At 45.1% G+C, this 12158-nt stretch overlaps 1 protein-coding gene across 2 annotated transcripts in view; it reads left to right on the top strand.

The window, feature by feature from the left end:
* Window positions 1-12158, top strand: part of LOC149359663 (sodium-coupled monocarboxylate transporter 1-like) — a 38390-nt gene that overhangs the window by 8081 nt on the left and 18151 nt on the right. For both annotated transcript variants that reach the window (XR_016288291.1, XM_089569096.1), the window contains exons 4-7: window positions 516-584; window positions 8618-8669; window positions 9840-9907; window positions 10956-11036. Coding sequence is in view for 1 of the 2 variants with exons in the window: in XM_089569096.1 (XP_089425222.1) it covers window positions 516-584; window positions 8618-8669; window positions 9840-9907; window positions 10956-11036 (270 nt within the window). In the remaining variant the exon portion in view is untranslated. The remainder of the gene's footprint in view (window positions 1-515; window positions 585-8617; window positions 8670-9839; window positions 9908-10955; window positions 11037-12158) is intronic.

Genomic DNA, 12158 nt, shown 5'->3' with positions numbered 1-12158 from the left:
TATACACGAGATAGCGTTGGTAACATTTTACACGAAAGCCCCTCTAAAAATACAAGTCCTTCTTGGCTTCACACTTTGTATAGGCTTCGTAAGATGCTTACACCACTTCAGATGCATTATGAATAGCTTTCTTTCTTACTGGATGCTTAACAAGACACTCGCTTTGATTGAAACGTCTGTTGCTATGTAATCTTAATTTAGACTTCGGCCAAGTTTTTATTTGGTGAAGCTTTACCGGGCCATCGTTCCGGCCAGCACAAGTTTGGTATGCTTTATCACTGAACCTGATGTCAACAGAATGCATAGTGATTAATGGCCAGCCATAACATTCAATAAAAAGCAGGATGCAAATACAATAATTAAGGCTCTTGGCTAAACAAATAGTACACAGCAACATATCACCCAAAGAAGAGTACTACCAGCTGACGAAAAATGATATAGGCTTCTATAATTGCCCTGAAAAAAAGTTTAAAAAAAAAGTATGACTACGTATCAAATGAAAATATTTCTTTCAGTACTTGGAGAAGAGGTTTATGTCCAAGGCTGTAAGAAACATTGGATCCATCCTCTTCATTGTGCAAACCGTAAGTTCTGGTTCGTTTCGCATCACTGATTTTTAGCGCCTTACGAAAAAAGTCTCAGTGCGCGCTATAGGTGTCTCCAGCTTGTTGAAACTTTCTGTGAGGTATAGTAAAGAAAACACGCAACTGTCGGGAACATTCTAATTACAATGTAAAGTACATAACAATATAAAGAAGTTGTGATAATATATACTCTTTCCAGCTGTAAAGCAGCCAGTAATATAAGTAGAGCACCAGGCATACTGGAATATTTTTCATGAAAAACTGCTTCTTTTCATCTTTTCCAAACATTTTAGCTTATATAAATAAACCTCAGAAATGTGACTTTTGCGATTACAACAAATATCTCTGATGTTGATCAAGAAAATAATTTTGGGTGACCCACCTCAGACTACCCTGAAAAAAAGTCAAAGTGCCATTTGTAATCCCAGAGACGCATTCACAGACTGGTAAGAAAGATTCTGTGCAGCATATCTGAGCCCACTGCATCTAATTTTAGGCCTTGCAGCGTAACTTCTCACCATCATCAATTCAATACTCCGCTGATCACTGCGGCGAAATTTCGTTCGTATCCATTCAAGGCTTTATTTAAGGCACTAGAGGAACTACTAAAAATAGGGTTCAAGATCCAGTAGCAAAGTTGTATGCGAATATATCAAAAGCACGGCGTGCAAAATGGGTTCGTGGTAGGCAGGTACATTGAAGGTTGGGTATCCCACTAATGAGCCTTTCCTCTCCAGCCAAGTATGAAATATTACATAAAACTGGTAAATGCTGGTTCAGTTTTCTTATACTTGTTGGGGGGCTAGTTGGTGCATGTTTCCAGAAAAGGGTTGTAGCGCCGAAATAGACAACACAGAGAAAGCCTGTCCCATCTAGCTTTCTGTGTGTTGTCTGTTTCGGCGCTACGACCCTTTTCTGTAAACAGTTTTCTTATGTTTGTTTCTATAATATAAGCAGGTTTGAGGACACACATATGACATTAAAATAGCACCAAAGTGGAAAGGAACATTAGAAACATTCTCCAAGGTAAAAAAAAATTGTCCGCCTTTATTTCTTCAACACGAATATGTGTTCCACCTTCTTGGGTCTTTTTATAACACTCATTTTGGCGCAACATAATGTTTGTGTGTGTTCTCCTTTGATTCCCTAAAGCTTAGTTAATCACTGTTGCACTTCTGAATTTTAGCCGCTGTGGGATTGCCTCCCTTACTGAAAGATAGGCCGGCTTTTAGCTGGCTGTAAAAGGCGAATAGCATGCTGTCTTAAAAATGCGGAAGATTTCGGTCGGCAAGTGTACGGTATCTGTAACCATGGGTTCATTTAATCAGTTTAAACAGCATAGATGTGCACAGTTATTCACAAATGAAGAGGAATTAAAATTTTCAACCGAATTATTCTTTCTTCTAACAAAAAATATTCAGAGAAAAACATGCGCAAGCATAGCACATCTGCAGTGTGCTGGATGTTGTCCTGATTGCACTGCAAGACTGTTCCTGGGACCGGAATTATCGGCTTGAACAGCGCATTCTAAGCTTTGAACATTGTAGAGCGAGATAAATGTGACATTGAGATACATAGGCAGGCATCGAGCAAAATATAGGACGAGTTCACAGCATTTGTCTGCTACATAGGCCTTCAGTATCATTAAGGGTAGTACTGAGGGAGTGAAATAAGGAAGTACCATCCCTTGGGTTTTGTTCTCAGCCCATCTGACGAACGCATTACAGGTGCCACAAGGGCTGAGCTTTTTAGTGAATGGATTTGCGTAGAGACTAAATCAAAATATGCTAAAAATCAGTAGTAGCCTAAAGACGCTATATAATGAAGTAGCATAACGCGGCCTCCAAAACGCTCAACTTCCTGCACTATAAAAGACTTCAGCTTCTAAATCACGTCCGAGAAGTGATACGTACGGCTTTCAGTGCGCATAGGTAGCAAAGCGATAAATAAATTTAAGCATGATTTGGGCATGTTTTCGAGATATGGCATGGTACCTAGCCCATTCAGTATTTTTACTCATTAAAAATATCATGGGTGCGTGTTGGCCGTGGAAGTCAACTGGGTATTTAAGTTTCAGCATGCCATGCTTTGTTTCCTTTTTAAAAATGTGAACGCTTCTAAGTACGACGAGACTAGCTACTACTTTTTCGAACACTTGACAGATATAATGTCGTAATTTCTTAGCTGCTGTACCAAATGGCGCAATCTCTAAGGTAGAATAGATATCGTGCTGGTCACTAAATGCACTCGTCGTTATGTTACTCAGCAGCTCACCTCACCCACCGTACAAAAAAAAAAGACAAAAATATTCTAATCTCATAGCCTTACTGTGTTCAAGAAACATAACCGCAATAAGTGTGCTGTCCACATACCGACGCTGCCGTCACCCTTTACCGTCATAAGAGCACGTCTCCAATGGTCATGCCCAGCCGAACATTCTGGAAGAACACGGCGCATTGTTTAGGGTGCCCATTCCCTGACACAGAGAGATAGAATTGTATTGCCAGCAACAGGCTTGTGAAGGCGACACTTTCTCGTTACGACATACTGCGCTGAAAGTTGTACAGGAATATTGTTACGTGCTTAGCACGCACGGGGGGTTATTCACAGAGGGGATCGGTCGGAGCAGGATGGAAGCAGGAAGCCTACCAGCGTCCCTCAGCTCTTTTTCTTCCTTTCTCTCTGCTGGCCCTTCAATTTCTGCTTCTTCCGTCGAGGCTCTGTGCAAGCACGTGACATTTCCCTCCTCGCAGACGAAGCCCGTCGGGCGAGTTAAATAGACCGTCTGGGATGGAATCGCTTGAGGCGGGCTACATGCACCACCTGAGACTGGCGTGACCGTCGACCACTAGCAGTTAGTCGCGATATAACGTAATTAACGTCACTAATGCACTCCAACACAACAAACGGTCCAGTGTAGTGGGATAGCAGTTTCTGACACAGACCACGCTTGCGTAGAGGGGTCCACAACCACACAATGTCACCAGGAACATAAGAAACTTCTTGGTGTTGGACGTCGTAGCGGTTCTTGGAACGCTCTTGCGAAGATACAATTCGAACGCGGGCAAGCTGGCGAGCTTCTTCAGCTCTGCAGAGTGTGGTCGCAAGAGAAGGTTCGTCGTGGATGAAAAATGGTAGAATGGTGTCAAGGCCACAGCGAGGCGACCGGGCATAGAGCAGGTAAAAGGGGCTGTAGCCAGTTGTCTCATGTTGCGCTGTGTTGTATGCATGAGTAATGAACGGGAGGACGCCATCCCAGTCCTTATGATCTGCAGCGACGTACATAGCAAGCATGGTGGTGAGCGTCCGATTAGTGCGTTCTACCACACCGTTCGTTTGGGGATGATATGGCGTGGAGTGGCGAAAACTGCAGCTGCTGAGGCGGAGAAGTTCTTCAACAACGTCCGCTGTAAATTGGCGTCCACGGTCGCTAATGAGAACTGCAGGAGGGCCATGCCGAAGAATGACGAAACGAAGTAAGAAGTTAGATACTTCAGATGCAGTAGCAGCTGGTATCGCGGCTGTCTCACAATAACGGGTTAAGTGGTCTACGCACACAAGAATCCATCGATTTCCTTTCGAGGACCGTGGGAAAGGTCCAAGGAGGTCAATGCCCACTTGCTCAAACGGGGCTGTTGGAGGTGTGATTGGCCGCAGTTTGCCAGGTGGACTTGAAGTCGGCAGCTTAAAGCGCTGGCATTGCACACAGCTGGCTACATAGTGCTGGATGGTTGAACGCATGTTAGGCCAGTAAAATCGTTGCTGTGTGCGGTGGAGTGTGCGTGTCACTCCCAAGTGCCCAGACGTGGCGTCGTCGTGCATCATTTCAAGAACTGTGATGCGTAGGTTTTCGGGTACGACAAGAAGCATGCGTGCTCCTCCAGAAGCAAAATTCTTCTTATAAAGCAAACCGTCGCGAATGCAAAAAGTATTCTTTACAGAATCTTGAGCGGCATCAAACAAAGAGGTTAATGTTTGGTCCTTGCGTTGCTCAGTTCGGAAAACTTGAAGATCGGGGAAGGCTTGTGAAAGTGACGCCAAGTATTCATCAAAGTTGTCTGCGTCGTCATCAGTCGTTTGAAGCGGCAAACGGGAAAGACAATCGGCATCTGAGTGTTTACGGCCGCTTTTATGCACCACAGTGAAATTAAATTCTTGTAGGCGCAAAGCCCATCGAGCAAGCCGGCCACAGGGGTCACGAAGACTCACTAGCCAGCAAAGCGAGTGGTGGTCGGTGACGACGGTGAAAGCATTCCCGTACAGATAGGAGCGGAAGCGTTGTACAGCGAAAACAACGGCGAGACATTCTTGCTCAGTAACCGTGTAATTTCTTTCGCTCTTACTCAATGACCGGCTGGCATATGCTACCACGTGCTGATCGTGACCATGGCGTTGTATAAGTACAGCGCCGATACCGATACCACTTGCATCAGTATGCACTTCAATTGGTGCAGATGGGCAGAAGTGGCGTAGGATGGGGCCCGAGGTCAAAAGAAATTTCAGATGTCGGAAAGCTGCGTCACATTCGCTGGTCCAATTGAACGGTGCATCTTTATGCAGCAAACACGTCAGTGGGTAAGCGATGTCCGCAAACCTAGCTATAAAACGTCGAAAGTACGAGCAGAGCCCTAAAAAACTCTGCAGCTCTTTCACTGATTGAGGCACCGTAAAACTTTTGACAGCTTCAATTTTCTTTGGATCTGGTCGAACACCTTCTTTATCAACTAAATGACCAAGAACAATTGTTTCACGGTTCCCAAAATGACATTTCTTGGAATTGAGGATAAGGCCAGCTCGTTCCATGCAATCAAGCACAATATCCAGGCGGCTGTTGTGCTCACTAAACGTTTTGCCAAAAATTACAACGTCGTCCAAATAACATAAACAAATTTGCCACTTAAGGCCACGCAGGATTGTATCCATGAACCGCTCGAATGTTGCAGGTGCGTTACATAATCCGAAAGGCATAACGTTAAACTCGTAAAGTCCGTCTGGTGTTATGAATGCCGTTTTTTCCCTATCTGCAGCGTGCATGGGGATTTGCCAGTAGCCGGATCTCAAATCAATAGAAGAAAAGTATGAAGCGGAGTGCAGACAATCAATTGCGTCATCTATACGTGGAAGCGGGTAGACGTCCTTCTTCGTGGCCGTATTTAAGCGACGGTAGTCAACACAGAACCTCCATGTGCCATCTTTTTTCTTCACAAGGATAACTGGAGCTGCCCAAGGACTTGAAGACTCTCGAATTATGCCTCGCTTTAGCATCTCTTGAACTTGGTCATCTATTAACTTACGTTCAGTGGCTGAGACTCGATAGGGCTTCTGGCGTATAGGAGCTGCGGAGCCGGTGTTGATCGTGTGATGAATACGACTGGTAGGCGGTGGTGTAGAATCGTCTTTGGCAAAGTCGAACACGAACACGTGCTTCAGAAGGAGTTCCACTAGAGTGCGACGCTCGGTTGTGGGAAGAGCCTGATTAATCATAGCCTTAACTTGGGTCTCCATATCTCTTTTCACGTGCTGCTCACTGACAGAGTTGGTTAACGTCGCGACGGAACCTGACACACCTTCCTCGAAACGGGCGAGTTTGAGGCCCCGGGGCAACACAGCTGGCTCTTCAGAGTGGTTCACTGTCCACAGCTCAGTACGGCCTCTCACCACGGGAACGACGCAACGAGGCACGACGATACTCTTCTTAGAGCAGGCGAGTGTCGTAGGCTCTACCACAGCTTCAAAAGGTTCGCACTGATTGTGAATAGAGGAAACCCGCACGAATGCTGCGGAGAAAGCTGGTACAATAGTGTCTTCTTCCAACGCAAATGCTCCAAAATCCGATGTCGAGTTATCCACAAGAGCTGAAAGTAGTGAAGAATTCAAAGCAATTTCTCCCGTACGACAGTCTAAAGTTGCACCACACTCTTGCAGAAAATCAATTCCAAGAATCACATCATGCGTTGACCGTGGTAGCACTGCGAATTCTGTTCTAAACGTTAGACCACCAATAACAACATCCGAAGCACACACACCAAGTGGAACCAAAGGTTCTCCACCGACACCACGGAATAACGCTGCACGGTCACCACTAAACATCACTTTCCTACCTAAACGGTTCTTAAACCTCAAACTCATAACGGATACGGTAGCACCAGTGTCCACAAGAGCCATTGTTTTCACACCATCAATAAACACTTCCAGTTTGTTCTTCAACATAAACACGGGCAGAGGTATATTTGACGTCATCGACTCGCCGGCGGCCTCACCTCCATTGGCCGCGCCTCCTAGTTTCCCGGAGGCGGAGGGGATGCACGACGTCGAGGAGACGGTGACCGCCGTTGGCGCTGAGGTGGCGGCGTCACACTGCGGTCAGATGCAGGTGATGAACTCCGCAAAGTGCTCGGACGGTATGGGTCCCAAGCGGACGTTGAGGGTCGCTGCTGCGCGGTGTGCACTTGTCCGTAGGTAGGCGGGGGTTGGCAGTCTTGAGAAGTCGGGAAACGACGGCGGCAATATCTGGCGATATGCCCTGCAATGCCACACCGGTAGCACGAAGGTTGAGAGCGCCAGCGACCGGCATAAAAGTCCTGGCGAACAAAGTCGCGACGTTGGCTGGAGCCAGGATCTCGCTGCTGACGAACAACGTCTTCTGGGTAGGTGGGCCTCCTTACCGCCGGCTGGTGGCCATAACGTTGGGCAATGTTCCTATCGTCCATGGGCAAAGTGCTGTTAGGTTGAGCCCACGGAGTCGACAGGGCGGCAACATCTTCCTCCGGTGCAGAACTGTGCCGCAGATATTCTGTGCGGCAGAAGGTGACCCGGGATCTGAACAATTCCTCGCGCACAATCTCTCGAATCATATCAGCCATAGAATTTTGAGGACAGGCTTCAACACTGGCTATAGAGGTGACATAGGCCAATCTTCCGAATTTAGGGGTAATTCGACGCAGCTTAAGAGCTTCAAATGTTCTGCAATGTTTTATAACGTCAGCGGTGGTGCTCAGGCTCTCTTTACTAATCAGGAAATTGTAAACATCTTCCGCAATTCCTTTTAGAAGGTGGCCGACTTTGTCTTCTTCAAGCATACTGGAGTTAACTAGCTTGCATAACTTTAGGATGGCTTCGATGTATGCCGTGCAAGTTTCTCCGGGTACTTGCGCGCGGTGAAGCAATGTCTGTTCCGCACGTTTCTTTGTTGCCGAATCATCCCCAAAATTTTTCTTGATTTCGGTCGTAAAGGTTGCCCATGAACTCAGTGTATCCTCATGATTGTCGAACCAGTCAAGGGCAGTGGCGGCTAAGCTAAGTGCTAAGCACGTAACAATATGATTATAAAACGCTCGTTTTACAATAGATTGAAGCCTGTTCACACAGAGAGGCCGAATTCGTCGCGGCTAGAAACGAGTGCGGTTAGCACATCGTCAGGCTTTGCTTTGCCATGAAAGAAAAAAAGAGCATTAAATAAATGTCTTTTATTTCCAATTGCATTGCCTCTTGTAGTATCAGATGCGTCGAATGAGTTGTGAGTGCAAGCGTGTGGATTTCTCAGTGAGGAAAAACGCTTTCAGCATAAAAGTTTTCTCGATGCGCCCCCAACGCTGAAGTGTTTTTAGTACACATTCCATAGAACAGCGCAAGGTATTTCATTTCCTTGGTGGTTTCGTGGCAAGAGCATTTCCGTTAAAACTACTTTTATTTTTCACTTTGTGCAGTATTTCACTTTGTGCAGCGCAAGGTATTTCATTTCCTTGGTGATTTCGTGGCGAGAGCATTTCCGTTAAAACTACTTTTCTTTCTCACTTTGTGCAGTAGGACGGATAGAATAGCTCGAGCAAGTCATTAGGACAAATATTGTACTTTCCAGCAGCGCCATTCCTGTGTCGTTTTCTTGTGACAAAAAAAGGAAGGCACAAATCTGCTTCACATTGCTTCACGGCTGCATCACGTTGTGAACAGATCAGATACCGACTAAGTTCACCGACACCAAAACAAATGTGCGCTCTAACGGCCGAAGTTAACCTTCTTATTTGGTGTTGCAGCTGTTTTACCTAGGCGTCGTGCTGTACGGCCCATCACTCGCTCTTGGATCAGGTAAGATGTTCCCGGCACTGCCGCCAGTATTTTCATTTTATTTTTACTTTTCTTTCCGCAGCCCTTCGTGTCGCCGCACCAAATAACAAAAATAGCTGAGGTAACATAAACGTAATGAAGGAACTGTCTTCAGCGTAGCAGATATAAGCTGCTAACTTCTAAGTGATTCAGTTTCACAGCAAAGGCTTCCTTCAAGCACTGAACAACTTATAAGGACAAACATATTGCAACCACCAGTGAAAACAGCAACACAAGGAGAAGTGCACAGGACAGCCCTGGACTAATAGTTAATGTTTTATCGGTGGCCAACCGAAGTAACCAAACAATTCCTGTGTATTGATGCCCAGAACACCTACGCGGAACGTCACGCTTCCCCTACAGGCAATATGTAGGCCAAAAATTGCTTCTTTCGTTGCGACCTACGCAGACGCTTTTTCAGTAGCTTAAATTCTTTATTTGTAAGCTGCAGAAGCGATGCATTGACGCACGCGTAAGCGTAACTTCTTTGCAGCCCAATGTGAAAGACTTCCAGTATCTGTCTTTCATCTGGTTTTTTTTCCTTTTCCTAATATGCGTATCTTGACGAAAACCGGCATGCAGTTTCTACATTGTCTACAGTAACGCAGAAGCTTATTCGTATCTGGCACAATGTTGAGAGAAGTATATTCGCGTGAGCAGCCGTTCAAAATTCTAACATTTCGCGAACAAACGTTCTTTCAAAATTTTATGTTTTTGTTATTTTCTAACGAATACAGGTTTTGCTTCTGGTGAGAGGTATCTTTCTGATTAGAAAGCGGTGCCTTTTCAATACACGCCAAATTCTGTTTGTTCACAGGGTTCCTTCAATGCAGATGCACTAAGAGCTCTGAAACTGGGGGATATTTACATATTCAGTGTAACCAACTTTCCTCTCAAAATGCCTTTCGAAAATGCCCATTGAAACTGCCTTACCAGAAAATAGCGTACTTCCTCGTTTTTGCTAAAATTTATTCAGTTGCCCCAACTAATGGAACAGGACAAAAAGTGTTCCCAAAGGTAATACTTCTCCGTACATTGGTAACGTTATCTCGTGGTTGTAATAATTGACTATGACCGTTTTGTACTATGAGACATCATATTTCTAGCTCCAGTTTCCTTTGTTCTCTACACTACGTTTTCTACTTTTTACAGTGACTGGTTTTCCGGTGTGGTCATCCATACTCCTTAACGGGATCGTCTGCACATTCTACACCTCAATAGTAAGTATCTACCGTGTCCTTGCGTACGTCTCAACGATAATGCTTGTACACAAAGCACTAACTCCATTCAACCTCTATGGCTGAATGCTCCGAAAAGACGTGGTTTCGATTCCCACTCAGTGCTAAAACTTTGATGATTATGAACGATAATGCTCATACCCAAAGCACTGACAACTCCATTCAACCCATACGGCTAACTGCTTCGAAAAGACATGGCTTCGATTCCCACGCAGCACTAAAGCTTTGACTGCATATTTTACATCTGTGAGATTGATCTAGTGTTTCAGATGACCAGACACAAAAACGTGCGATTTCAGGATAGGCAAAGTTCTGGACTTATAATTTAGTTCTGCATTATAAGTCCAAATGGTCAGTAGTGGGAGCCGCAGGCAACATGATATGTCACCAGTAGGCGTGGGGTTTGCAGTAGCGTGTGGAATCGAGCTAGCAGGGTGATTTCCATTCGATTGAATATGTCAATATAAAGGCAGGCAGACCGGAGAAACCTCTTACCTCCAGAAAGAGACGGCACAGGGTTTCGCGCATCTCCGAAATATAAGAGAGTAAAGTTGACTTCGTATTAACAATCTAATGTCTCCTGTGCTGATTGCTCCCCCCTGGCGATCACGTCACATAGTACCAGCGAAATCTGCTAGTTGCTACTCTTTCCTTTGCTTTGTTTTTTTTTTAGTTATTTCGTTTTCTATGGGCCTAAGGTTTATATTTTTTTTCTGAGGGCTGTTTCTTGGGCTAGTTCCTTGCCCATAATGGCGAAACCGTAAGCGCACAAGAAGACGGGGACATGAGAGCTGTGCCTAGTGTCTCTTTCATGTCCCGTTCTTCTTGTGCGCTTACGATTGCGTCTTCCTTAGAAACGTCCAAGCGCAATACACAGTTCAAACTCATCCTTACATCGAAATCTACAATTCCTACAGCTGGAAAATTAATGGCCCGTTTCAAACCCCGGGTGCAAATGGCATGTTTTGACACCTGAGCTATAGAATAGAACTTCCGTATGGATATATTTGCGCCCTTGATTCCGCTGCAGGGTGGGATCAAAGCGGTGGTGTGGACCGACGTGGTTCAGATGGTCCTCATATACGTGGGATACGCCATGGTCATCGCATGTGTGAGTGCTGCCTGCTGTCTGTATCTGTAGCTGTGTTGACAGCGCTATTAGGTTGCCACTGCATAAGCTCACCCCCCTAACAGCAACCTGCCTGAAGAGCATCGTGGCCTCCGCGAATTATGTGGCAAGAACAAATTGGTGCTAATTTCTATGAGGTCCTCCCTCATTGGCTGGTGCGGTTTGAGAGCGAACAGTTGGTAAATGGGAATAGCAACAAATATATACCAAGAATTCGTAAAAATGCTCCACGCTAAACGGCGATAGCTTAAGTTCGATCCTAGAATCGCTTTACATGTGCGGTGTAACACCTTACTACTCGCCACTCGCGACGCACACGTTCTTGAGAACGACATAGCACATCAGCGTGAAGCGGCGCAGCAGTGTCCTCAAATGTTGATTTTCGACACGTATCCTCTTTTCTTTATATGCACGGCATTGAACAATAAAAATCATAATGCCTTTTCTATTTTAACCCACTGCCAAAAACTAATTGGAGTGGCAAATTATTAACGAATCGCATTTTGTTGGCCAAAAGTGCTTAAAATGTTCGTGTTTTTCCCAGGCGCGCACGCGCATTGTGAAAACTTCGAAGGCTTTTGGAACAAACATTATGGAAGGCATCGAGACGCTGCTTCTTTCGGCGTGTGCAGGACATGACGATAGTCAGTCTGTTGCCTGTAAAATTAATTACAAAAAAAAACCACAGCTATACTAGTGAAATGGCACCGGCAGGACGCCTTAGCGGCGCTAGCTAGCAGCATTCCCAAATTCACTATAAAATACCCTATGCCTGCCTGACATAGGTTCTTTTTTATGTTGCCATGCCTTAGTTTAATCGTTATGATCAGACGGACAATTGCTGTATTCAGTTAAGCCAATCTAACGATTCAGTTAGCTATGATTGCAACTTGTTAGTCTCCATAAAGCTAAGCGTCCATCTGGACTCAGCTTACCTACCTGCGAACCAAAAATTAAGATAAAATCGCATGCTTTCAAATGCATTCGAGTCCTAAACAAGAATTGGAACATGTCACACATGTTTTAGGGAAGCAAAACGCAATAATAGCCTTCTGCTGAAACGGCCCATTAAATGCATTGCAGCACACATGGAATCATAAATAT

This window comes from Amblyomma mixtum, chromosome 2 (assembly GCF_055824585.1).
Source record: "Amblyomma mixtum isolate Tamu chromosome 2, ASM5582458v1, whole genome shotgun sequence".
In the NCBI taxonomy this organism is placed as follows: domain Eukaryota; kingdom Metazoa; phylum Arthropoda; class Arachnida; order Ixodida; family Ixodidae; genus Amblyomma; species Amblyomma mixtum.
The sequence above is the reverse complement of the archived record's forward strand: the minus strand, read 5'-3'. Positions and strand labels throughout refer to the sequence as shown.